At 40.9% G+C, this 26,046-nt stretch overlaps 5 protein-coding genes, 1 long non-coding RNA gene and 2 other non-coding genes across 11 annotated transcripts; 4 read left to right on the top strand and 4 right to left on the bottom strand.

Moving 5' to 3' along the window:
• Nucleotides 1-437: 437 nt before the first annotated feature.
• Nucleotides 438-2,748, top strand: LOC121694019 (caltractin-like). Of its 2 annotated transcripts, none has more exons than XM_042073919.1 (5): nucleotides 438-687; nucleotides 996-1,154; nucleotides 1,229-1,357; nucleotides 1,435-1,617; nucleotides 1,751-2,748. In XM_042073919.1, the coding sequence occupies exons 1-5, from the start codon at nucleotides 685-687 to the stop codon at nucleotides 1,838-1,840; spliced, it is 564 nt and encodes a 187-aa protein (XP_041929853.1). In that variant the 5' UTR covers nucleotides 438-684; the 3' UTR covers nucleotides 1,841-2,748. The 2 variants fall into 2 exon arrangements, with proteins under 2 accessions (XP_041929853.1, XP_041929854.1); XM_042073920.1 differs by having other exon boundaries at nucleotides 441-687; nucleotides 1,435-1,572.
• Nucleotides 2,749-3,560: 812 nt separating this feature from the next.
• Nucleotides 3,561-5,344, bottom strand: LOC121694018 (beta-3 adrenergic receptor-like). The gene is made up of 2 exons (XM_042073918.1): nucleotides 5,211-5,344; nucleotides 3,561-4,837 (listed from the first exon to the last, which is right to left on the bottom strand). The coding sequence occupies exon 2, from the start codon at nucleotides 4,830-4,832 to the stop codon at nucleotides 3,924-3,926; it is 909 nt and encodes a 302-aa protein (XP_041929852.1). The 5' UTR covers nucleotides 4,833-4,837; nucleotides 5,211-5,344; the 3' UTR covers nucleotides 3,561-3,923.
• Nucleotides 5,345-5,639: 295 nt separating this feature from the next.
• Nucleotides 5,640-13,570, bottom strand: gcna (germ cell nuclear acidic peptidase). 3 transcript variants are annotated; one of them, XM_042073912.1, is made up of 15 exons: nucleotides 13,474-13,570; nucleotides 12,086-12,248; nucleotides 11,892-11,958; nucleotides 11,717-11,760; nucleotides 11,528-11,591; nucleotides 11,348-11,424; nucleotides 9,070-9,285; nucleotides 8,480-8,546; nucleotides 8,320-8,396; nucleotides 7,739-8,080; nucleotides 7,450-7,609; nucleotides 7,198-7,342; nucleotides 6,754-6,889; nucleotides 6,432-6,636; nucleotides 5,640-6,265 (listed from the first exon to the last, which is right to left on the bottom strand). In XM_042073912.1, the coding sequence occupies exons 1-15, from the start codon at nucleotides 13,495-13,497 to the stop codon at nucleotides 6,034-6,036; spliced, it is 2,019 nt and encodes a 672-aa protein (XP_041929846.1). In that variant the 5' UTR covers nucleotides 13,498-13,570; the 3' UTR covers nucleotides 5,640-6,033. The 3 variants fall into 3 exon arrangements, with proteins under 3 accessions (XP_041929846.1, XP_041929850.1, XP_041929847.1); XM_042073916.1 differs by lacking the exon at nucleotides 13,474-13,570 and adding an exon at nucleotides 12,820-12,912; XM_042073913.1 differs by lacking the exon at nucleotides 13,474-13,570 and adding an exon at nucleotides 12,697-12,831.
• On the bottom strand, nucleotides 9,887-9,960 carry trnai-aau. The gene has a single exon. It is a non-coding gene; the product is annotated as a tRNA-Ile (tRNA).
• On the top strand, nucleotides 13,094-15,671 carry mcts1 (MCTS1 re-initiation and release factor). Its single transcript, XM_042073921.1, has 6 exons — nucleotides 13,094-13,266; nucleotides 13,964-14,116; nucleotides 14,293-14,390; nucleotides 14,495-14,628; nucleotides 15,288-15,355; nucleotides 15,446-15,671. The coding sequence occupies exons 1-6, from the start codon at nucleotides 13,256-13,258 to the stop codon at nucleotides 15,525-15,527; spliced, it is 546 nt and encodes a 181-aa protein (XP_041929855.1). The 5' UTR covers nucleotides 13,094-13,255; the 3' UTR covers nucleotides 15,528-15,671.
• A 1,822-nt stretch (nucleotides 15,672-17,493) lies between these two features.
• c1galt1c1 (C1GALT1-specific chaperone 1) lies at nucleotides 17,494-19,719 on the bottom strand. The gene is made up of 2 exons (XM_042074853.1): nucleotides 19,407-19,719; nucleotides 17,494-18,730 (listed from the first exon to the last, which is right to left on the bottom strand). The coding sequence occupies exon 2, from the start codon at nucleotides 18,716-18,718 to the stop codon at nucleotides 17,756-17,758; it is 963 nt and encodes a 320-aa protein (XP_041930787.1). The 5' UTR covers nucleotides 18,719-18,730; nucleotides 19,407-19,719; the 3' UTR covers nucleotides 17,494-17,755.
• Nucleotides 19,720-20,404: 685 nt separating this feature from the next.
• On the top strand, nucleotides 20,405-21,994 carry LOC121694334. The gene is made up of 4 exons (XR_006025730.1): nucleotides 20,405-20,504; nucleotides 21,258-21,308; nucleotides 21,494-21,536; nucleotides 21,775-21,994. It is a non-coding gene; the product is annotated as an uncharacterized LOC121694334 (long non-coding RNA).
• Nucleotides 20,978-21,180, top strand: LOC121695090. The gene has a single exon (XR_006026009.1). It is a non-coding gene; the product is annotated as a small nucleolar RNA SNORA74 (small nucleolar RNA).
• Nucleotides 21,995-26,046: the final 4,052 nt, after the last annotated feature.

Below are 26,046 nucleotides of genomic sequence, written 5' to 3'. Positions count from 1 at the left end.
GTTATTTGTATCAGTCATCCGTCCTATCGACCAAACGGCCCACCTCTTTCTACTTTATGTAGATAAACTGTTGTAATATCATGTCTCACTGTTGTAAGTAACTGGAGTAAAATAATTTAGGGCCTGGGCTTGTTATATAGACTATGGCTGGTTAGGCTAAATAAATATGCAGGCATGTGGCTAGCTCCCTTTATTCAAGAGATCATCGCTTTTATTTTCGATATAAAACCTTAAAAGAAAAACAATAGGCTTAATGTAAAATTATGTATATTAAAAAAAATGCCTTCAGTCTACCGCTGTAAAAAGATGCATTCGTGCACTGATTGCACTGTTCAGAATGATTTGTGTAGATCTAATGCACACTATGCGACGCAAAGATCAGCCAATGATAATGCTCAATCTAATGTCACATGTGGCATATATCCAATCGATGTTGAGAGTGTTGTAGCCTTGCCGACCGCGGACCACCAACAAAACTGGCCAGATCATAATTTCTGGGCCGACGATGACGATTACACCTTGAGCGAACGTAAACAAAATTGGCAATCTGGAAATGCATTAATATAAATTAAAGTTGTCACGTGCTTGATCGGGCAAATTTACCGACCACACGTCGCGTTTACTTGATTGTTTGGGTATCGAAGGATCAGCTGGCTTTTGAGTCGGTAGCCATCTAGATACATAATGGTAAGAACGCAGGACAGTCACTACATCACTTGATTCTGCATCACTACTGTTTTCAATGTGTGTAGGCCTATGTGATAGGCTATTTATCACTGTCACGATTCGCGCGTAACAATTTATTTGTGTACGTTTTTTCCTATACAATATGTCGTGTGGAGCTGTGTCGTGTGTAACATGATTTGCACATGTAGGTGTAGCTACACCACATGGGGTTTGGCGTTGAATTTTACAGCAGCCTGGCTTTTTGGAATATGAATGATAGCACTAGGACTACTACAGTTACCTAATCCCACTCAACCTGTTGTCTACAGGCCACCAGTGCCAAGAGGCCATCACTAGGGGCGGTAGCTCCACGCAAAAAAACTAGCCCCAAACCTGAACTTACAGAGGAACAGCGGCAGGAGATACGGGAGGCCTTTGAGCTCTTTGATACAGAGGGCTCTGGTCACATTGATGTAAAGGAACTGAAGGTAAGCTATAAATCAGACTGTATTAGGGTGTGTTTATTCAAGAACAAGATGTTGAAGTGCTTTTTTTGTGTCAGGTGGCCATGAGAGCACTGGGGTTTGAGCCCAAGAAGGAGGAGATCAAGAAGATGATCACAGAAGTGGATAAGGAAGGCACTGGAAAAATCTCTTTCAATGATTTTCTCTCGGTTATGACTCAGAAAATGGTGAGGCTTTGGTCTGTCTGGAAAATGCCTGTTTCTTTCACAATTCTGTTCGCATAACTAATTTGCCCATTTTATAGGCTGAGAAGGATTCTAAGGAGGAAATCCTTAAAGCTTTCCGGCTGTTTGATGATGACGAGACGGGGAAAATATCATTCCGCAACCTCAAGAGAGTGGCCAAAGAACTGGGAGAGAACCTCACAGATGAGGAGCTGCAGGTACATAACGTCAATGGGCTTGTTGAAATGTGTCACAGCAATTTGGTAAACATTTCCTTATTTCATTTTCAAGCATTTCCCCTCAAATGGGAAAATGGAGTCTTGTGACAGACAAATCTGTATTAGGTATGTGCAATGCATTGTTGTAACAGCTGAGTGTGGCTCCTCGCTCTTGTAGGAAATGATTGATGAGGCAGACAGAGATGGAGATGGGGAGGTGAACCAGCAGGAGTTCTTTCGCATCATGAAGAAAACAAGCCTGTACTGATCAGCTGAGTCTCTATCTTCAGCGGCAGGGGCAAGGGGCATGTAGTATATTTAGTCCCCTGTGGTCACTACTACACCTGTCCTGTGCACTGAGGTTGTTTACAATGAAAACATCACAAATTATATTAAATCTGACATTCCCATTCAAAACTCATCAGTTATATATGTATGGTTTTGCATTTAGCCCCATATACTGTTTGCCAAATACTGTTATGGGAAGCTCTGGTTAAATACATTGGAAGTCAGTTGTATAAGACCATTTACTTAATACCATGCCAAGTGTTGGTAAACAATATGTGCCATTATCTGATTTGCTCAATGGCTGATGTTCAAAATTACAAAGCACAGCTGTGTCATTTTTATTGGACATCGCTCCCAGAAACATTTTGGGGTGAGCACCAAAATCCTACAGTGCCTACATCTGCTTGGGAACAAAAGAAAACCTGTTTGATGATCCTAAACAACATTCTCATACCATTCCTGATGTTCACACATATATTTCAGTCTTGTAATAAAATGAAAGAAGATAGTTATATGATAAGAGATACTATAGTACTTTTTCCCTTACTGAATTCTGGCTGCTTGAATTTGTATTTTTGCTTGCCGTTGTGTGTTCAGGGAGTAAGCTCTGTATTTTTACAGCTGACCTCATCCTTGTGCCTAAATTGTGACAGAGGGTGTCTGTAAGCTTCAGGGAGGCCCCCATATCTGCTACCCCTTAGCACTGGTCTCTCTAAATACTTTCATCTGTAATGTTAAGTGATGCTGTGTCTGTATTTTCTGATATGTACTGGATATTCTTGCACCCTCTTTGTATTTGTACACCTTTGCCCTTGAGTACTGAATGTTTTGTATTTGGCTGCATAAGCAGTTAGAATTATTTAAAGTATAAATATAGCAGTAACTTGAGCAGTTCCCTTTGTCTGCGCCTTTGCTTGCGTCAGCTATAATAATATGCTGTGCAAAAGATGCTCACTTTATAAAGGACCAAACAGGTTATCACAATTATTCTAAACGATGGGAGGGAGGAAGCTGGGTATAGGTGAATGGGTACATAATGTTACTCAAACAGATGGGACTACTTCCTCTTTTGTGTATTTACTCAGTTCACACCTTATCAGCATGGTCTTGGTGAATATGTGGAGCTGGTTTTATCCTGATGTCACATGCTTTAGTTTATACACAAAATCAAACAAACCACAGAACTACTAATGTTATATACACTATAAAAATGTGTTTAGTTCCTCCTTATAATCTTTCTTATGACATGTTGATGGTCAAATTTACAGGCAATTTATAGGCATGGGTATCCAGCCATACACCTGGACCTACTATCCAGAGCAAGTTCGTTTTTTTTTTTTAAAGTGGCATGTTTATTTATAATCCATGTTGAGTTCACATATCTGATAAGAGCTCTTGATAAAAAATGATTCCCTTGAAAGGCCATAGTAAAAACAATTGTCACAGTATTATAGCATCATTAACATATTATGTTACATTTGTGCATTGTCAAAAACTAGGCCTGGCTTTGTCTACCATATAACCTTGGATCATTTTCTGTTGCCACACAATCTACAATTTGTATGGGCTTAAGAACACTTCAACCTGCAGCATACATACCAAACAAGGGATTGATAAGAAATAATATAGCAGAAATGATATAGGCTAGCAACTGAAATAATATTACAACCATTTCAATATTGAGATTTTTTTATATTGTACTTTTAAGTGCCGATATTCAATATTCCGATATTTCTAAACTAATTTTGGTTGATTGCTGATTCTGATTTACACATGTTTTTTTTTCTTTAAGGGTCTCTCCTGTACTAGAACATAACATATTATTACCCTTACTGTGATGACCTAGTTGCAGATATAGACATCAAACTAAATGTATACTTTAGGAAATATAGACATTAACTGAAAATAAGGGGTCATTGCAACATGGTGTAGATGTAAAATAGGCAATTTGACATTTTCAAATAAAAATGTAGATCTCATCCTATTTGAACTAATTTGTATGATGCATCCTCTGAAACCCTGAGGACCCTGAAGTTGAATACAATATAATAGGTGTGAAAAGTTCACTGACTTGTGTTGACTTGACTGCACACAAGGGGTTTCAGCAATCTGCACCGCAGCTCTTGAGAGCGGTACCCATAGACCAGCGAGATGAGCGAGATGCCCAGGGTATAAGTAATGCTGGTGGCCAGGGACCACTGTTCGTTCTTCTCGCTGCTGAGGAGATTGGTGGTAGATAGCACCATCGACATGACGTGGATGACTATCTGCACGGCCTGCATGGCCAGCGTGACCCCGGCCGTGCGCTGTGAGCAGAGCCGCCCCCGCGTTTGGCAGCAGAGCAGCACGAAGCAGCCGAGGATGGTGAGGAAGGAGACGGACAGCAGCAAGACGCTGACCGCCATGTAGAAAATAATCACAGGCCCCAGGTCCCACAGGGTCCCGCAGACCACCACGTAAAGGAGGCAGAGTGGGATGGCCGCGTCCATGTACACGCGGTCCAGCATCACCCACATGGTCACTACGCTCATCAGCAGAGGCAATGTCCAGACGAGCACCACGACCACCCGCAGCCGTACGGGGCTCAGCAGTGTCTCGTAGTGCAGGGGCAGCCGGATGGCCACGCAGCGATCCAGCGACAGGGCGGCGCGCAGGAGGAGGGCCACCATGACCAAGAACTGGTCGGCGGACATTAAGACCACGCACTGGGTCACTGGCATGGTGAGGCGTGAGGTGAGAAGGGCGGCCCTGGCCAGCGGGATGACCAGCTGCAGGGCGTCGCAGACGAGCAGGTGGAAGAGGAAGAGGAAGCGGGGCTTACCGAGGAGGGAGGGAGACCTGCAGATGGCCACCAGCAGGGGAATGCTCAGGAGCATGTTGCCCACGCAGATCAAGCACGCAATGGTTAGGCTGACAATGTTATATAGGTGGGGGTCCATGGACACCACTATGGTGCCATTACATATCTTCATGATGCCTGTCAAGGACAAATGATAGTGTTGTACACCAAAAAGAGCCTGTTAGAATAGGTATCATCAACTTGGGCGATGAAAGGAAAAGCTGTTTAAAATGTAACGGACTATGTTCTTGTGACAAATTTTTGGAAGGAATATTGTCAGACAGCAGAATTTGAAAAAGTAACTTTCCTGCCCTACACATCAATCTGAAATAAATTTATGGTCACATCACATCAAAAAAATCGGTCTTGATATACCTCACTGCAGCTCAGCTTTCACTATGTATTATACAGTATATATTATTATATTATTCACTATAGGCCTACTGTATATTCATTATATTATTATACTTGATGGAATTAATATATATTTAAGAAAAATACATTCACTCACCTTTGAATCAGCATGAATTCATTGAAGATCAGGTTTAATTTTAAAATGTAAGCAATTTATCTTCAACATATAACTCATTATGTTGTTGTCATACAAGACATCTGAACTGATGTCTGTAGCCAAATGCAGCACCAGAGACCTTTCACAAAGCATACCAGCTCTGCCATGTGTGCCTTGGTTATCAGGGTCCTTTCCTCTCATTTTGATATAATCAATGATCAACACTTAATTAGTTGCCATGGATACCCATCCCTACCACAATATTTATACTGTCACCTCCCGCTTGCTTTTGTGCAGAGGCAAATGTCTAGTGCCGTTACAAAGGCTTCAGCAAATAGCATCATCATTTTATCAATTCTACAGTATTTACTTATGTTCATAACGGTCTTGTTATACAAAATGCATTGTATTCAGTGACAAACAATTTGCCTTGTTGGTACACAAAGTCTTTATTGAGAAAGACACAAAACAAAATAGATCATAAGACACATCACTGAACACAGAAATTCACAGAAACATTTAAAAAGACACAAACCATGACTAGTGACTAGTGAACTTGTCATAACTTTAGGACTTATCTATTACTGTCACATATTAGATAGTTAAAACATTTCCAGCATATTTCAGCAGATGAATTACACTCCCCATATTGTCCCACTCCTTCACTAGTTGAGATTCATTTTCTGAGTCCCTTTTCAGATAACAAATAGTATGGCTTGATTTTGTTGAAGCTGCCAAATGATTTCATCGGTGAGGTATTTATTAGTTATGCATGTAAGAACCACAAATCTCGTTTTATCCCCAACCTTCCTTCAGCAGGCGCTCAGCTCTCGCTGAGACGCGTCTTGCTGGCAAAGTCCGCGCTGAGCTTGCGCATGACGTCCCCGTGACTCTGGCCAGTCAGCTGCTGCCGGATTGTCTTGTAGTTCTCCTTCACGTAGATTGCGAAAGGCGTGGGTCCGCGGGAATTGGCAGGCGTGAGCAGCACCAGCTGACCTGTGCAGAGAGCGCACACAAACCTCTGGGTGTCCAGTGACTTGGAGTGCCGTCCAATGCTGTAAAGTAAAAATAACAACTAAATTAACTTCATCACTAAAACCATCAATGACTTTGTATCTTGTATCACACTAATCATCATGTATTAGACTTTTCACCAGAACTAATAGATAGATAGACTTTTCACAGGAAACTCCACCCTTCTTAATCTGTTGACTGACTCACGTATTCTTGCAGCGGTTGCACTGGTACTGGAACTTGTACTTGATGTCGTAACTGTGGCAGCGGCTGACCATGGGCAGCTCGGGATGGGCCAGCGTGGCTTTCCGGGCAAACATTTTCCAGATGGGTCCATGGCCATCCCGCACGTTGTGGATAAGCCAGGGGGCAGCGTGGCACATTTCATGGACCAGGGTGTCCCTCAGACGGTCTACAAACAACAGTTGAGCCCCATATTACACAGTCTATGACTAACATGTTCATATTAACAGACCTTACAGCAGCTAGCTACTTGAAAACTCAAAAGAGAAAGGAGGGGACAATTTACCTGCAGAGTCACAGACTTTGACAGACAGTCTTATACGTGCATAACGAACGCCTGTGCCACGCTCCTGGCCTGTGATGCAGAATCCTGCCGTCTTCCTCATCTTATTGCACCAAGTGACGGACATGTCGGCTGGGAGCTGAAAGTTTGGGATGATATTATTAATACACAGCGGCCTCTGTGGTACCACATGGGTCTAATAGTCTAATGCAGCAATAAGGAAAGTGACTTTGCAGACCAGTCCTCTTCTCTGAGGCTGAAGACTGAAAACGTTACTTCATTTAAATGGTGTGGAGTACAGCAGTTGGCATAAGAGATCAGTTCTGTATCTATTGGGCTTTTCTGCTCCTTGCCCTTTCCCCCTCTCCTGCAGGGAAAGTATGATGGAAAGCGTGTAACGTTCTCTGATTTTTCCCAGGACCCCACAGGGCAGACCTGCCTACTTACCTTGCTCTCGAAAACACTGGTGTTGTACAGACGATAGAGTTTGCTGGTAAGTTCTTCCTTGTTCTGCTTGAAACTGCGGCAGTAAGATGATGTAGGGTCCGATAGAGACTGCAGGAAACAGCCTGGGACTTTACAGGCATTAGCCCTGGTATGGAGATAGGAGTTTGCAGAGACTTGTTTGTTGATTTTCAAACAGCATACTTCAAAACGTTAATATTTTGACTCCAGAAAGACAGAGACTGACAGACATACCTGCTTCCGTTGGTGGCTCTGGGCTCCGTCTGACTGACAAGTGGGATTTTTGGAGGTTGCACAGGCGTGTGGTTACTCTCAGCTCCCTTCTCACGTCTGTGTTTTGGTTGGATTTTTCCCTTTACAGATGAATCGGACAGGCAGGGCTTCTGCTTAGGCTCTGCAATGGAAAAATAGAATTTTAAAACATTCCAGAGAGGCAAAACTTTGTAAAAAAAAAAGCAAGTCAATGCATCAGTATAGATAAATATTAACATTATCGGAAGGATTAACAACAACAACAAAATACCTGGCTTATTTTTAGGAGTTTGGGCACGGTCACTATTTAGCCTTAAGTTCTTTTTGAGGCGGTCCATTAAAGACTCAACCTCCTCATCATCTGAGCTGACCCAGCCACTCAGTTTAATCTGACTGGACTTTGGAGGAGCAGAGGATGGGGCGGGAGCGGCGACTGAGCGAGGGGTCACTGATGTAGACTTGGTGTGGCGGCTCTTCCAAGTGCTTGTGATGGCGACTCCATCTGCATCGTCATCGTCATCATCAGTGAGGAAGACAGGGGAGTCATAGTTTGAGAGGGGTCGTCTCTCAACTTGTGGTGAAAGCTCAGGAGGAGGTTTGGACTTGGTGCTACCTATTAAACCAGATAAAAAAAAATAATAATTTATTATATATATATATAATATATATATATATATATATATATATATATATATATATATATATATATATATATATATATATATATATATATTATAATAATAATAATAATAATAAATAATACTTTCGATACCAACAGCAAGAGAGTACTTTATTGAAACTCATTATGTTAACAGATGAGTTTGGTTGCAGAAAGTGAGGTATAAGAAATACCGTTGTTGGCTGGAGGCTTCCTTGACTCAAAAACAAAGTCATCATCATCTGAAGAATCCACAATGAAATTTTTCAAACTGTAAAAAAAAAATATATACATTATACAAACAACATTTTACTTTACACTCTAATGCAAGAAAAAAATAATCTGTCCTCTCACCTGTCTTCACTCCCACTGACTGACGCTTTTCTTAGTTGTGCCTTCGGCGTCTTCACCCGGTTTAAAACTATTGCATTTAGAGAAAAAGAAACTAATAGTCAGATTTTAACACCAAGAGAGAGGAAGGTCTAAAAGGCCAAAGTTTGATCCCCCAGAATCTTCCTCAGGCAAATGTTTGCTGCAGCAGGTGTGATTAATCAGACTGTTGATTAGATTGCATTTACATTGAGTGACTGTTTTTCTTTTTATCATATTTGCCTGAAGATTCTGGGGAACGAAATGTTGTCCTTTTAGAGACTTTCCTCTCTTTTTAACATATACTTTGTCTGGCACCTGAAAATCTTTGGATGTGTGCACCCCTTTTTTAACACAAAGAGAGAAGCACATAGAGTGCCATGAGACCTTAAAGTGAACCATTAGTTACATTAGCATATCGCATACAAGCTGGTGCCTCAAAATTGAGTTTAGTGTTACATCCCAGATACTGTAAAAAAAGCATTTTTGTGTCATTTGTGGTTGCTTTTATGAATGTATCAAAAAGCTAATAAACTCCTTTGATCCATTCAGTCTTGTCTCTTGCCAAAACTTACACTCCTCAAAGCTCCCATCACTGTCTGAACTCGCAGATGGTTGTCTAGAAACGCTAGTCTTCGGAGGAGCAGATGATTGGATGGGAGTTGTGACTGACATAACAGGATCATCGCAACACTGCTTTGGGTTGGGGTGTAAATAGGTAGTCTTGATGGCATTTGTGAATGGAGAGTTGAATTGATGTGAGACTTGAAAAGGCTTGATGTTTGACTTGGCTGTTGAGAACATGAAGCAGCAAATTATACATGATCAGAGTAAAGTATGGTTTGAAACCATATAACTATAAGTCACGAAGAACTAGTGGCAACAATTGCAAGAGGGTGGGTTTGAATTACACAATTCAATTGGCTATTAAATGTAGGCATTTTTAGATTTAAGCTATAGCTACACTACAGCAATAGAATCAAATTTAAGCTATTAACATTTCAACATTTAAACTACAGGGCTACAGCTACAGCATTAGAATAACACTTAACTACAGCGCAGAGGAGAATATAGCTAGGAATTATCGCTGCATCTGTCAATACTAGTACTAAAGTATATATACTTTTTTGATCCCGTGAGGGAAATTTGGTCTCTGCATTTAACCCAATCAGTGAATTAGTGAAACACAAACAGCACACAGTGAGGTGAAGCACACACTAATCCCGGCGCAGTGAGCTGCCTGCTACAATGGCGGCGCTCGGGGAGCAGTGAGGGGTTAGGTGCCTTGCTCAAGGGCACTTCAGCCGCGGCCCACTGGGGCTCGAACTGGCAACCCTCCGGTTACAAGTCCAGAGTGCTAACCAGTGGGCCACGGCTGCCCACTCAACAAATTGGCCCGTACGGGGATCGAACCCGCGACCTTGGCGTTATTAGCACCACGCTCTAACCAACTGAGCTAACCGGCCACAGTCTACCGGTAACAGTCTAGTACTAGAGGATAGGAGTGCCTACATATTAAGTACTAGTAGAAGTATGGGAGGAGGAGAAGTGGTAGAATAGGAGATAGAAAAGAAAAGAGGGAAGTGGAGTGGGAGGAGGGATGAGGTAGCCTAGAAATCTAGACGCGCCCCTAGCGGCAGCAAATTACATTTGCTAGTCTAGCAACTCTCCGTTGGCTTGTGAGCTCCAGAAATCGAAACTTAATCAGGCCAATGAAATCGTGTATAGAGTCGTTAGGTGGGCTTAACATAATGATTGATGGTAGAGTTGCAACGGTTTGGCTTAAATTCCCTGCTACTTGAAAACAAATAAGATGGATGTTGCTGCTGGCGAACAGTGTGACACGAGTTAAGCTTTTATTAAGTTGGCAAACGTTTGAACTAGCCAACTAGCTCCGCTGGTGGGAAACGCATGGGACTCATAGTGCTGCCACTGTCCTATTGCGTGCAGAGGGAATTTGAAAGACAACTGATTATCCCGCCCCTCGGACTGAGCACTGCGAACGGTGAGTGCCCAGACCCTACATTTTAATGTGGGTCTGGCTCGTCAGGCTAGGGATGAGGGGGAAGTGTGGTAAGTGCATATTAGATGTGTGAGTGCCAGAAGCGCTAGGAGAGGAGGAATTCTTGGAAGAGTTGTGTCTTCCAAGAATTTTTTTGAAGATAGAGAGGGACTCCTCTGCTCTGATGGAGCTTGGCAGATTGTTCCACCATCAGGGGACCACAGATTAAAAAAAGGCTGGATTGCCATGGGAGTGGGGGCAGAGGGGCTACACAAGTTTCTATGAGAGCACTTAAGTAAGTGGGTGCAGACCCAGCAATCACTCTGTATGCAAGCATTAGTGACTTGAATTTGATGCAGGCGGCTAAGGGAAGCCAGCGGAACTCAATGAACCACGGGGTAACATGTGCCCTTTTTTGTTTTTGCGGGCCGCAGTGTTCTAGACCATCTGTAGCGGTCTAGAAGGTCAGTTGGTCATCAATCATGACGCCTACGTTTCTTGCCGCCTTGGTGGGTGCAAGAGAGAGTATGTCAGTTTTGATGTTTATGTTGTGATATATGGTTTGTTTGGCTGGGAAGACCAGCAGTCTTAGAGAGGTTTAGCTGGAGGTGATGTTCTTTCTTCCAAGCAGATATATCAGAGACAGTTAGAAATCCGCGCCAAGACTGTGGAATCCTCAGACAGGAAGGATAGATAAAGTTGGGTATCATCTGCATAGCAGTGATATGAGAACCTGTGTGAGTAAATGATTGGGCACAATGAGGTAGTGTACACAGCAAAAACAAGGGGCCCCAGCACTGAGCCCTTGGGGCACCCCTGTGGCAAGGCAATAACATGTGATATTACAGCACCTTGGGAAACAGAGGGTTTCTTGGTCTCAAGGACAGAGTCATCATCAGAAGATGAGTCCACATTGATTGCTTTCAGACTGTAGAGAGAAGGACACACTTGATGTCAGTAAAAAAGTAACTAATATTTATTTCAATTTATTTTAAATTTTATATAAGTTCAAAACCAAACGGCATACTAACCCATCATGTTTACTGACGGAACCTTTTCTTGGTGCTGACTTAGGAGTCTTGACACGGGTCAATACTGAAACATTTAAGAAAGAAGACATTGTACAGGTAAACAAATGGAGATTTCAGTGGAAATATCCTCACAGAACAATTTACAGCCACTGTGTAAATAAAACAAATTACACCCACTCAACTACTTACATGACTCAAAGCTGTCATCACTGCATGGGTTTGAAATCTGTTTACTAGTATAAAGAAAATGGAACAACTTGAATATTGTTTAAGTACTGGTAAACATCCTCAAAAGAAAGGTCATATAATGGAATGCAGAAATATGGTAATTACTAACCAATACATGAAAACCTTTCATTCTCACCTGATTTTCTTAGCAGATGATCGGCACTTTTTGGGAACAGTTGTTCGAGTTTTAAGTTTTTCCAAAACTGGTAAGAGTACAAATACAACATCTGCTCATATTTTATACGCATGAATGAAATGCATTGCAGCACCAAAGGACGCCGGTCAACATTTTCGTTTTATTCTTGAATGAGTCTGGCAACATCAACTCACTTTTATCAAATTCTCCGTCACTTGAGTCGATTACAACTCGATTTTGATGACCTCCTCCTTTCCCAAAACAATTCTCTTTTCCTGAGCTGTCCTCGTCAGAGAGTTCGAGGACGTGGACCTGTTTACTAAGGCAAGTGGAAACAATCCGTCTGTTCATCTTAGCCTGTGCATGAAATAATAATAAAAGATTTGCAAAGTGTTCAGTAAGCAAAGTATTTGCAAATGCACATATGGTTGGAAAAACACTGATGAAACAGGTAATATCCGTGAGCCAATGTCGAAACGAATGAACCGCGTGCTATTCTGGCTGGACAGTGAGATCAAGAAAGGTCAAGAAATTACTTGGTTTGCAATCGCATAACTCGCTACCGTTAGTTGGACTTAGCCGCACAGGACTTCACTCTTTTAATGTCATTACGTATCAAACAAATAAATGACACTGTTGTTGACCGACACAGACTCTTTTGTATTTGAAAGAATGTATCTAGCATATAATCAATCGTGGAAGCCTAACGGCTATTTAAATATCCATTGCTGCAAATGCTATCAATTTAGTCAGAGAGCTTCTTTTTTCGCTAGGTTTTCTTACACCACTGGACAAAACACTTTACCTCCTCATACATTCACAGCTTTTTCTATTAAAAACTGTCTGCTTCGAGGACAGAGAGAAATTTACATTTAGTTCTATTGCGTTTATTATTTGTCAATTGCATAATGGTTTAAAATAGACCAACCTTTCTTCTTCCTTTCACACACCAGAATTCAAATTTGGCAACGTGACCCTAACATGTATTACTTCCTTTGTTGTTATGGTTTAACATATTTCAAAGTAAAAGCTGTATCCTATACAACATAAGTGTTGATTATGAAAAAATCACAGTCTTGATTATTTAAAATTTTTCATATAAAATAGTTTGTATCAGACTACATCAGGAACTAAGTTAATTTGTAATTTCAAACCAGTTGATGTTTTAATTCCACTATTTTGATATCGAACAAAAACCAGACCGGTAGTTGCATTGTACCTTGCCAGTCACTAAGGGAGGAACATCGCATGCTTTCGAACATTTGCTCATTTTTGTGATTTTTCTGGTTAGTGATAAAGGACAACAATACGAAGTTGGATTGCCAAGTGAAAGAAAGACACAACTTTGACCATTATCTACAAGAATGTTTAAAAAGTAAGTTACAGATTGGTTGTTTTTACAATCCATTCAGCTTGTTAGCCAAACAGCCTGGGCTAGCTATGATAGCGAAGTTATAATGACGTTTTACTTTACTGGCCGAAATAAACCAGCGTGCAGCTAGCAGACATGAAACCTCTTCTGAAATAACGGTATAATTATGTGACCAGATGAATGTGTCTATACAAAAAGATGCTCCCATACCGTTAGAGTGACCCAGCTGAGCATGGTTGACAAGTTCACTTAGACGCTGTAACATAACGTTACAATCTGCTTGGATAGCTCGTTGGTTTATGTCAACTGACAGCTTCACTCAATCCACACTAATTGAAATAGGCAAACAAGGAGAACGCCAGCTACATGTTTTAGCTTTAGCTTGATAAGTTAACATAATGTTACTGTGTTGGGGAACTTGTTTATCATAACGTGACTGCCTTCTTCAGTATTTGATGTTCATCATCGGACTAGTCCTGTCACTGAAACCATGGAATAAGCCTGCTGATTCTGTCCATTCATTTGTGGTTGATTTATTGACATAATTGCAACATTTTGGTGTTGCAAAACATTAAACAGTGAAGTGAATATATACATACCAATGACATTTTTAGTATGCTTATTCAAGCTTAAAGTAAATTAAGAGAAAGTAGGAAGGAAAATGACATTTGAATGAATATTGTCTTCTTATTTTTTGCAGATTTGATGAAAAGGAAAATGTTTCCAACTGCATTCAGCTGAAGACATCAGTGATCAAGGGAATCAAAAATCAGCTGTTGGACCAGTTTCCTGACATTGACGCATGGCTCAATCAAATCATGCCAAAAAAAGATCCGGTTAAAATCGTGAGATGGTATGTTATAGTTAATTTATCCCTCTTGAATGAATAATGATTTCCTTGTTCACAAATAATGAAAAATTATTTCCTTGCAGTGGAAGGGAGGTTCTAGGGCAGATACTCATTAACATGATCTACCTGTTTTCTGCCTCTTTCTTCTTCATGCTTGTGACAACATTCACCTAATGAAGTCATGAACATATTGAAATCCTCACAGTAAATGGAGAGCTCCTCTTCTTTAGACAAAGAGAGGGGCCATTTTACCCAACCCTCAGACTGCTGCACAAATGTAAGATATGTACTGCCATGTGTTGCCGACCGCCATATACTTGAATGTATGGAAACATATATTGTTCTGTAACTTGATTTTTTTTTTAACGTGTATTTTTCTAGTTCCCTTTATTCTTCCTCATCAACAAGTTGACAAAGGGGCCATTAAATTTGTCCTGAGTGGAGCTAATATCATGTGCCCAGGGCTGACGTCTCCCGGAGCCAAGCTTTACCCTGCTGATTCAGACAAAGTAGTTGTATCCTTTCAATCTCTGGCTCTTACTCTGATGCCTGTGTGAATACTGTTGTTTTAATTCATATTTCTGTGTTCAGAGATGATGGGGCACCACAAAAAGCAAGGTGTACACCACATGTAGATTTGAAGAACCTTATTTACATCCTTTGTGTTATCTATGTCATTCTATTTGTTTGCAATTTGCAATATGATTTTTGAATGTCAATGAACTGATTCAGTTCAGTATTCCAAATGTCTCTAAGTTGTGCCACTTCTGATTGATGAGCATGCCTAGTGCATGAGAAACACAGCACTCCTGAATGACTGCGAAACTCACCAATCAGAAGTGCTGTGCTTCTCACATACCAGGCATACTCACCAATCAGAATTTGCGTAGTCAAGGAGGATGACATGAATATAAAAAATCTTAAATGTGACCAGATTAACTGTGCATGATTATTTGTAGGCTTTGCGATAATTGCACTGGTTCATATTGTGATTGTGATAATTGTGCAGCCCTAATTGTTTTATTATACCCTTTTGCCACAATATAGCCATATATGCTGATATGGCATTAAACTACTACTACTACTACTACTACTACTATTACTCAAAGCTGGTGGGGTGTGCCAAGGGGTTATCTTGAGATCAAATTTGCCCTTGACCCTTTTAACCTCTCAGGCAATAATGGCAGAAGGCAAGCAGCATGCACTATGTGTTGGAGTGATGAAGATGTCTGCAGATGACATGTAAGTACAGCAGGAGGTTTGAGGGTGGGGCTTGTGACATATTCAACACTACTGTCCATCATGAATGTCTCTTACATCATTCCATTACAGAGAACGAGTGAACAAAGGTATCGGTATTGAAAATGTTCACTATCTCAATGATGGACTGTGGCACATGAAGACGTATAAGTGACACTCCAATCAGACGAATGACACGCACCTCTGAACCGTGAGCACCAGGCAACGCAAATACTGTTAAACCAATGGACTCTACCAAGCTGGAAGCTTTGAAACAAACCCTCACCGTCATGTACAAATAAAGCCTACATTCAAGTTATTTTAAATCTTTCTATATTTTGTTCTTGACTATGACACTTATTCTGGCATTTAATATGGCACTTATTAGTGCTCTAAGCGATGCCACACGTTTGTAAAACATTTTATGTCACTTACTGCAAACATCACCTAACCAACCGCTAGCCGTCTGTGTCCTGGATACACTGTAAAAAAACCGCGATCTCTGTGGACAGCCCAGGCTAAAAAAACGGCAACAAAAACAACCTAGAAAAACCTAGCTCATAAAAACACAACAAACTGTTCCAGCAAATCACAGAAGAGATGCGCGTTTAGGAGAGTTTCAATTGCACGGGAGCAGCACGGGAGGGAGGGGGAGGGAAGTAGCGAGTTAGCTCTCTGTTTTGTTTGAAAGTCAACAGAAGTGACGTTACCCAGCATCGCTTAGAGCACCTTCAAATGTTAAATAGAAATTCAGAAATTCTGCAAAAACAAGAAACATTTGAATTATCACATGGTTTATTATCAAACTTTGTACTGATACTGCAATAGGTGTGACTATATCTCTCTTTGACCAGTGATTTTTTCTTTTCTTGGAAGGTTTAGGTTTTGTGTAAGAGCTGGTGATTGGTGCACAGTCTTTGGTCTATGGGATTTTTTCCCACAGCACAACCTTGCACTAATTACTTACATTCTGCAATTTTACAGCATGTGCCTCTGAATTATGTGTATTTAGCTTGACCTATGTGATGATGCAACGGGTAATGTATGTGCCATTATCATTGGAAAGTTGTATTCAGATGTGACTACAAAACCCAATTACCCTACTTTTAAACACAGTCTCAGTCTCAAGTCAAGACTCCTATTAATTGTAAACTCATCCCACTGCTGCAGGTTACACTGATCAAGTAGTTCCAGTTTAAAAGGCCTTCATATCATTCAATCATTAAGGTAATGTTCAAAAACACTAGAATATTTGAGGCATCACAATGTTGTAATTAATATATCTAAACAACCTAGTTCAGCAATTTTATTGGGACTGTGTGTAATGTTGAGAGTGGCTGGTGACAAGAGCAACAGTTGATCATTATTTTTCTAGGTCATAGCAGTTCAAATATCTGCCTGTTTTGTGAGTTTTATCTCTTACATGCCACCAAACTTTATTGCTTACTAAAAGGAAGACTTGACAGTACGACAAGTGACATATGTAAAAATTCATTATCATCATTATGGTAACCTGGAAAGGTCTTCATTGTCCTGACATATTCTCATTTAACAATACTTCCTTATGTAAATATTAAAGAAGATCAAGTTGTGCGGTTCCAGGTAATTGTAATTGTTGCAATTTGTCTCTCTACAAATAATTTATCAAATCACAGGTGATCTCACAGACCTTGTTACAGTGTCATGAATGCTGAAAAGTTCACAGGTTTTGCACATATAAATGACAAGGGTTATGTATAAGTAACTATAAGTATATATACTTTTTTGATCCCGTGAGGGAAATTTGGTCTCTGCATTTAACCCAATCGGTGAATTAGTGAAACACAAACAGCACACAGTGAGGTGAAGCACACACTAATCCCGGCGCAGTGAGCTGCCTGCTACAATGGCGGCGCTCGGGGAGCAGTGAGGGGTTAGGTGCCTTGCTCAAGGGCACTTCAGCCGCAGCCCGCTGGTCGGGGCTCGAACCGGCAACCCTCCGGTTACAAGTCCAGAGTGCTAACCAGTGGGCCACGGCTGCCCAAATGTGCCTCAGTTTCAATACTAGGGGTGCTGATTAAGCCTTAAAGAAGTAGGTTCAAAGGGTAATATGAAAATGTACAGATGATAAAATAATTACAAAAATAAAAGTACTTTAGATATAGGATTTGCCCTCTCCTGACCCATTCTCACATTGGTCCCTTTAATTTGGTATGAAGGTTTTTTTTTTTCAACCTCCAAATGTTACAATATTATACATTCCCCAAACAATCACAGCAGCTGATCTCTGTGGATGCAACATTCTATGCAATCTGACTGCATCATATATGTGTAACAATCCCTCATGGCCCTACAGCATCCAGGCCTAATGTCACAGGACCTGTCTTATTTTCTATTACAAGGCTGGAAATAAAATAACATGAATCAGTCATTATCTGACCCCTTGGGAGGCAGAAATATCATCGAGTCATGGAAGTCATGTCCATATGGCCGGAGCCTGTAGACGCCGTACATCATGACCTGCATCTGGCTGGGCGACATGCCGCTGAAGCTGATGGCCATGTCTGAGCAGCAGCTCTCCAGCACTTTGTCGGGGTGCTGCGCGATGCTCTCCGTGATGAGGGCGTTAATGCTCTGGCTGTTGAAGAGGCTCACGCCGTGGGCGTCCTCCCCGTTCTCGGCGAACACGCCGGCGTACTTGAGGCAGATGGCCAGCTGCTTCTCCTCGCTGACCTTCCAGAGGCTGCGACTCTGCTCCGGGCAGAGGTCATCGTTCTTCAACACCTCCATGAGCCGTCGCAGCGCCTCGTAGCTGAACGCAATGCCGCTATCGTATTCCACGTACTCGAGCTCCCCGGAGTTCTGCGAGCGCCCCAGGTAGAATGGCTGAGAGGGGTCCTTATCCAGAATCAGGTATTTCAGGTTCTCGATGATGGCAAATGTGGTAGGGCGAGCCATGAAGAACCAGCGCAGGTTCCCAGCATTCTCGTACGCGTGCATCAGGGCCTTTCGGATCCTTGCCCACTCATCCTGCTCCTGCAGGTCAATCGACTCTAAGGCTTTGGAGGATTCTGAGCTGTAGTAGGCCGTCTTGTCACAATGCTTCGCCCAAGTCTCATTGGCTGCTGCCCAGTGAACCAGGACCTTGGGCGTGACCATGATGGCGCAGTACACCCGCACCTTCTGGCTCAGTTCCAGCATGTGTGCCTCGCTCAGCAGCTGCATGTCCTTGTTGCTCGGTGCGATGACGTGGTGGTGGTGGTGCTCCTCTTCAGCATCTGGAGAGCTGGGCTGAATTGGGCTGAAACTCCCCATTATGGCAAGCAACAAGCAAAATACAGCTCCCAGTGCCATGCCCTTTATGAAGGAACTGCCTTCTGATATCATTGTGATAAAGTGCTGTAATAAAACAAAAACAAAATGATTTTTAACACAAGTTATCAAGTGTAAAACCAGCTAAACTAGGCTATACAAGTCAGCCTTGAAAGTTTTACAAACTCCTCAATGTCTGACCTTTGTACAGATGAACAGTTTTGCTTTGTCTGCTATAAACGTAAATTGCATGACTCAGTAAAATATGGATAAATTCACACATAGTTGTATATGCCAATAGACTTGACACTTGTCCTACTTTTGGCCAAATGATTCTGAGGCCACTTATTTCACATCCCTCACCTAACATTCCGTCTCCTGGCACACTGCGTGAATGCACATGTAACATTAACTTGCATATCTGTGTAAGTGTCACTTATCAACGAGGGCCAAAAACTGCCGTTTGAATCCATGTTAGTTCAAAGAAATATTGGAGTCAATTCAGGTAATGTCAGTTTTGCTTATCCATCATATCCATTTCCACAATTACAGATTAAGACAAGTTCAGAATGCTGTTGGATCATCAACCACCCATTCAGAGGGATAGCACAGTATTTTTACTTTGCTAAATTGCTCTCATATGATAGGAGAAGAAAAACTAAAAGTTGGAAAGAGTTCCTCGGACATTCGTTTTAGCAACTATAAATAAACGAAGAAAAACAAACAAAACAATGCATGAACGTTTGATTGCGTGTAACGTTACCTTAGTTGAAGACAGTAGAGAGAAAAGCACAAACGTCCAATATAGTCTGTCGTTGGTAGGTTAATGTTATGCTATCTAGCTGACTAAGTACACTGCGAGATTACAACCATATGTCTGAGGTTAAATCAGCCAAAGCCAATGTCTATCGACGTCGTTTTACAAGTCATGTCATAATCACCGTGAAAGTACGATACTGCATTTATCTGACATACATTTAGGGATACATCGTCGTATTAATTTGCACAGAACCAAAGCAAATATCCACCTTTCCTAGTTTCAGGTTCTACTGTCACTTCCGGATATACATCCTTGCTTTCCGTCAGCCTGCTCGTGAAAGACAGGCGCGGCGCCCCCTGGTGGTAGCGTTTTGCGAATGAATCATAGGAATTAATGTAGGCCTACATCTTTTGGGTGAAAACACCATTAATGACACATTTACGTTAGTAAATAATTTTATAATAGAATTCTAACATGAAATTGTACACATAAGTTATAAGTATAGGCTACAACTGTTTCCGTCATGTCCTGACATTGTTAGGGTTAAATGCGTCTAAAAATGTATTTTATTCAAGCTAAAACATCCTAAGATGGTGTTTAACATGTACTCCAAGTGTGACAGTGCTCAGATTCAAGAATAATGATTCTCTCCCCCCCCCCAATATTTTTAAAAGTGAAAATGTAGCATATGATTCTGACAGACTGTCCCATTTGGGGTAATTTTACTTTTCCGTGAAATCGCGAATAAAACACAGTTTTTGTTCCTTTAGTCTATGCGTTGTTCTTTTTTGTAAACCGCATCTGTGTTGACCATAGACAGTGAAATAAATGTGTGCATCTGTACTGCAAAAATATGAAAAAATATACGTGCATCGGAAAGTAAAACATGTGAAATGCTCTCAATAAGTCAAAACAACATTTTGAAGGTTTGGGCGGAATAATGCTATACCGACATGCATCGCTTGTAATGCTGGGATAAAGGAAGTAGCTCTTCATGTTGCACTCTATGGTACCATATCTCTATATATATTAATGTGGCGTGGTGGGTAAATGTTCTTGTTGTGTCGTGCTCGATGTGGGGAAGCGTTGGCCTTACAAATGGTAGGATATTTTTTCATCCGTGTTCCTTGCATTACTTTTGCAATGTTAATCTCTTTAGTCCTATGTCGTATATAGGCCAAACAAAGGATTAATTACGATGACGTTACAAAATGTGGGATTCTGCTCAGTAGCAACAAGTTTCTTCGCGGAAACGTTAACAATAGGCTAATATGAAGCTAAATAAAAATGTACTCTAAGAGTCTTGTATCATACGTAGTTTTGTGTGTTAGTGCTGAATTTTAGTCTCACTTGGGCGATTTCATTTGGAGCATGTTAACCTACATTGAAAGGCTCAAGACCACGTGGTAGGTTGAGACTAGGGAGGCTAGCTAACCTCACTACTTAGCATACTGCAGGGTGGTGGAGGGCTTTTTTTTATTTTTTAAAGTGCTTTGCACTCCATATGTAATGGGTTAATATAATTGATGAATAGTTTGTCACTGCATTTTAATTAAACTCTTGACTTTGCGTCACCCAGCTATAGTCAGCTGTCCAGGCCTATACCATGCCTGAACAAGTGTTACTCTGCTGGGATAGGAAGGCACAGCCAGTTTGACTCTTCTTAGTTGCCACTGTTTTAGTGGTTTCTGATGTTGAGTGATGGCAGTGCTGTGTCCCCTCTGAGAGTGGAGTGTCCTACATGCACTGGGACTTTCCTAGTCTGGGGTCAAACATTCATTAATCTCAAATATAACCTACACTGAGCGGTTCTGGTTTTGAGTCCTTATTGATGTGTTTATATTTGTATTTCAGGAACGATTGAATGTGGAGTGGTTATATTGCCCTTGCGTGGTGGTTGATCTTGTAAGTTTTTTTTTTTATTTTTTAACTGTATGCATTGCAATTTGTTTGATTCCTGGATTGTGTGCTGTGATGTGCTCTCAACACATCATTCATATTAACTGAGGAAGAATTAATTAATTGAGCATCCATTGTTCGTTTTCAGTTTGACTGTACATGCACTAAAGGTTTTACTTATCTGGATGCAGGTTTATAATTGTTGCACATGTTCCTACTCGGGATCCGTAACAGGTATGTATGCTTTATATATGTATGCCATATAAATTTGACCCAAGTTGATACAATCATGGCAACGGTCATCTTCCTTGCTGTGATCATTTAATCTTGGAACAATAAATCAGGGCTGGCACAGGTTAAAGTAAACTGTTTGCAATAATCTGACTTCAAGGCCTGAAACATTAAACTGTTAATTAATGGCTTTCTATAGATATTTTATGGGCTTTGTCTAACTTCTCTTGTACCTTCTTAGGTTTGTATTGGAAGCTTCTCCCTTGAAGTCATGGAGACTGCATCAGTTGGAACAAGTATATCCTAATTATGTGGTTTCGGATTAATGGTGTAAGGGACACGGTTGCAACGTGAGTATATTTAAATAGGTGTCTAGACAAGTCAGTCAGCCAGTAACAGAGATATGATTATTCCAATTAGGAAGATGGCAATTGTATAAATGTGACGTGGGGGGGGGGGGGGGGGGGGAGAGAAACAGGGAAGCGGAGGCAATTTGTTATAAACTGATTAGAAGGAAATAAAAGACAGTCGAGTCAGTTTGCTGCACCCTTGTCAATGAGGTTTCTAAGGTTTGTTGCAATTTGTGTTCATACCAAAAGAAAGATGCTAATGAATTGGATGACCAGATGTTGACAGTTGTAACCGTCATGTGTGCTCATGATGTAACTGCTCAGTTTTCATTATCCTTATGCAACTAGATGATGGATGTTGATGTGGTTTTTGTCTTTTTCAATAAAAGGAGGAAATATGACTTGTGTAACATTGTTGATTTTGTCTATTTAAAAGTTCTTGAATGCTGAGTAAAATGCAACACATTCTATGTATAGTTGAAGTTTGTTGTTTTTGTTCAGATTCTCTTGTGGTATGTATAGCTGTATTGGTCTTGCAATAAAATAAACTTAACATTCAAGTTTTATTTATAAAGCACATTTGTATGGAGTGGAATCTAAAGTGCTTCACATGGACATCAAGACAGTAAAAAAAGACTAAAAGTAAACAGAAATGGTTTGGCATTTGCTTCAATGCAGCCCTCTCGGAACACTTCACACATAAATGAAAAGGCTGGACTGAACTATGGCAACTTTTGATTCACTTTGACATTAGAATGTGTGCAGTTAGTGTTTGACATGCATGACCTTTCTCAATGTTGCTCACCTAGGCTCAACTACTACAGAAAGTTTGGCTGCAATTTCTGAAAAACAAGGCATTACACCGGAGTTGAGACTATTCCGATTGTACTCTATAGTCTTTCCTGCTGCGTTGTTACAGCACAAGTGGTCATTAAACAGTCTAGAAACAAATTCATGTCAAAATGAATTAATTGGTGTGTACAGTAATGCTGCATTAAAAGTCAGAGGCTCTTTGAGAAGCTAACAAGAACTGAACACATTTACCAGTGATGCGCAAACCTACAGATCAAAACCTTGGTGTCAGGGCAACTTCTCGAAATAACTTGATTGTACAGATGGATAGGATATGCTAAAGTTTGATTCAAGGTGAGGGAAATGTGTACTGTAGATGTGAAGTTCATTTAATTTAAAGAAACACTGCTTTACCTTAAAATTATTACATCAAACTCATTTTGATGGTACACAGCCTAGAAAGATGTATCTATTCATTTCCTCCACGCACCCAGAATGTCTGGTATAGCACCATGTAACTGGTGTACTGTGAAGGAAAGTGACCCTCATCCCCTTAAGCCCTTTAGCATCATGTGCTGGACAGTCTGATAGACGTTTAAAAATTATGTAAAGATAAGCCTACCCGGTACATTGATAATTGATGACAAGGGGTAAATACTTACCAATAATGTACTGCAATGTTGGTGGTGCATGCCACATGCCTGTTGTCTCATGCTACTTGCCTACCGTCCCGTGCCAAGCGCTTACTGCCCTGCACCACTTGCCAACTGTTCCATGGGTTAGGGTTAGAGCGAGGGTTGTGGGGGTTGGACAGGGATGGATTACTGCACGGGCCTACCAGGGGTCAGGGGGCCCTGAAGCCCAAGCCATTGCATGGAATCATTGCCTCAATATCAACACATCAGGATGAAGGCTATGAATCTGATTGAATTAAAGTATTGGCCATCCCCAAAATGCACCAGAATACAGGAAATCAGTTTTTAGAAGGAAAGAAAGACAGTCCAGTCAGTTTGCTGCATCCTCGTCAATGAGGTTCCTAACTGAAGGTTTGTTGCAATTTGTGTTCATACCAAAAAAAAGATGCTAATGAATTGGAGGACCATATGTTGACAGTTGTAACTGTCATGTGTGCTCATGATGTAACTGGTCAGTTTTCATTATCCTTATGCAACTGGATGATGGATGTTGATGTGTTTTTTGTCTTATGGAAATCACATCAAACAAATTAAAATTTGTCTGGGGGAGGACCATCAAAACCCCCCTCCCACATATGCGACAATTACCCGAAAGTTCATAATCTGTCCATGGGGTTGGAATAAGTGTTGCGGGACAGTAGGCAAGTGGCATGGTACAGGGGGCAAATGCTGCTGTAGGTGAGTGGCGTGTGCCACCAACAACAGGACGCAGAGGAGTCGTTGGGCAACCAGTAGGTTGCTGGTCCGAGCACAGCTCCTCATGACCCTGTGAAAGTGTCTTTGAGTAAGTCACTGAACCCCAAACAATGTGCAGGTTGGCGTTTTGCATGGTAGCCTCTGCCAGCACTGTATAACTGTTTGGGTGTTTGTGAATGTAAAGCATGAAATTGAAAAGTGCTCGGAGGAGTAGAAAAACGCTATATAAATGTGGTTCAGTTACTATTTACATGGCTTTTTTTTTTTTTTAAGTTGGTGTGCACCAAAAATGTTGACTTGCGCACAAGATGCCTTTGTGTGTGTGCACCAGAAATTTTTTTTTTCTTCTGCACGTCTCTTCAGGGGCTCCATAAATTAGCATTCTGGATGATAGAATTCCAAAGACTCTCATTACAGTCTAACCCTTTACTCATATGCAATATCAAACTATCCAAAATAAAAAGCTAATATATTAACCCTCTATGGTACACTGTTGCCTCCAGACAACATAGCCTACTTTGGCTTGTTTAAACAAAACTAAACAACCATTTGATTGGATAATTCTGTTCAATGCAACTGCAAGAAAGAAGTCACTTGACTCACAGGCGGTCATTTTGCTTCCTCATTCAGGGACTGTGCAGGTGTCTTGCGACGCCATATTTTCCCTTTGCGAAAATTGCATTTCTCAGTACTTTTCTTCCAGTAAATCATGTGAGGAAGTGTGTTCAAAGTATGAGCTGTATGAGGGACCCCTAGGTCAGGTTGACCCCTGTATGAGGGCCCCCATGGAAAGGCGATGCACTAGTGAGGCACCCTGTGATGTACAGTGGATGGATGGATGTACGAGGGGCACCTGTATGTGTGAAGTGCATGAGTGTGCTAAACGTTTTACAGAATGCCATCACTATGGTTGAGTATGTGCCCTGACTACCATATCAACATCCATGGCTTTTTTTGGTGTTGTGGTGAAGCTGCAGACCCTGTAGCCCCAGGTTTTTTTATTTACTACAGTGTAGGCCCTGTGATTCTCTTTTGAGAAAAATTGCTTACTAAACTTTCAAAAAGTCAGGTGCAGGTCTCAGAGGGAGAGTGGATGTTGTTATGTGTGTGTGTGCATGAGTGTGCATGGAATATGGATACTTATGGGTGTACGTGTGCAAACTTGTGGATGTGTGTGGGTGCTTGTGTGTGTATGTGTATGCCTGAGAATGTTTGGGGAGATTTATGAAGCTTTTAACTATTACATTGAAAGTGATTTTGATGATTTCATATGATAATTTGTATGTTTTAATCATTATAACTTCATATCTGTATATGGGGGCAACAACTGAATTTAAAATTAGATTTTTGTTAAGTATGTATGGAGACCCTAAGGGGACATGAGCAAAATAAAATCTAAAGTTTAGTTTCATGTACTCACGTGAAAGTTTCATGTGCGCACGTGAAACTTTCATGTGAAAAGGTTTTGCGTGCACACAGGAAACGTTCATGTGCTCACATGAAACTTTTACGTGCACACATGAAAGTTTCACGTGAGCACATGAAAGTTTCAGGTGAGCACATGAAAGTTTCGCGTGAGCACATGAAACTAAACTTTAGATTTGTTTTTTTGCTCATGTCCCCTTAGGGGCTCCATAAATTATAAAGATAGGTGTTTTTGATAGAGATTAGATAGGTGAATAAGTTAGCTTTAATTCTTGAAAATAGGAATTATTTCACTTTTTACCGTTATGGTACAATGTTGCCTTGAGGCAACAAATCTTAAAAATATATAAAAATAAAAAATATATAAATTATTATTATTATTGTTAAAGTGTCCCTTTTTAAAAAGAAAAAACAATGCCTATATTTTTTTAATGCGTAGGCTACCAGTTAGTAATGTAATTCTGGATTACTTTATTAAGAAGAATGAACATCCTCGATATATGCAATATTCTTACAAAGAATTTGTGATGCTATTAAAATTATGAATAAATGAGT

Source organism: Alosa sapidissima, chromosome 20 (genome assembly GCF_018492685.1).
Source record: "Alosa sapidissima isolate fAloSap1 chromosome 20, fAloSap1.pri, whole genome shotgun sequence".
NCBI lineage: Eukaryota > Metazoa > Chordata > Actinopteri > Clupeiformes > Clupeidae > Alosa > Alosa sapidissima.
This window is presented reverse-complemented; position numbering and strand designations above follow the sequence as displayed.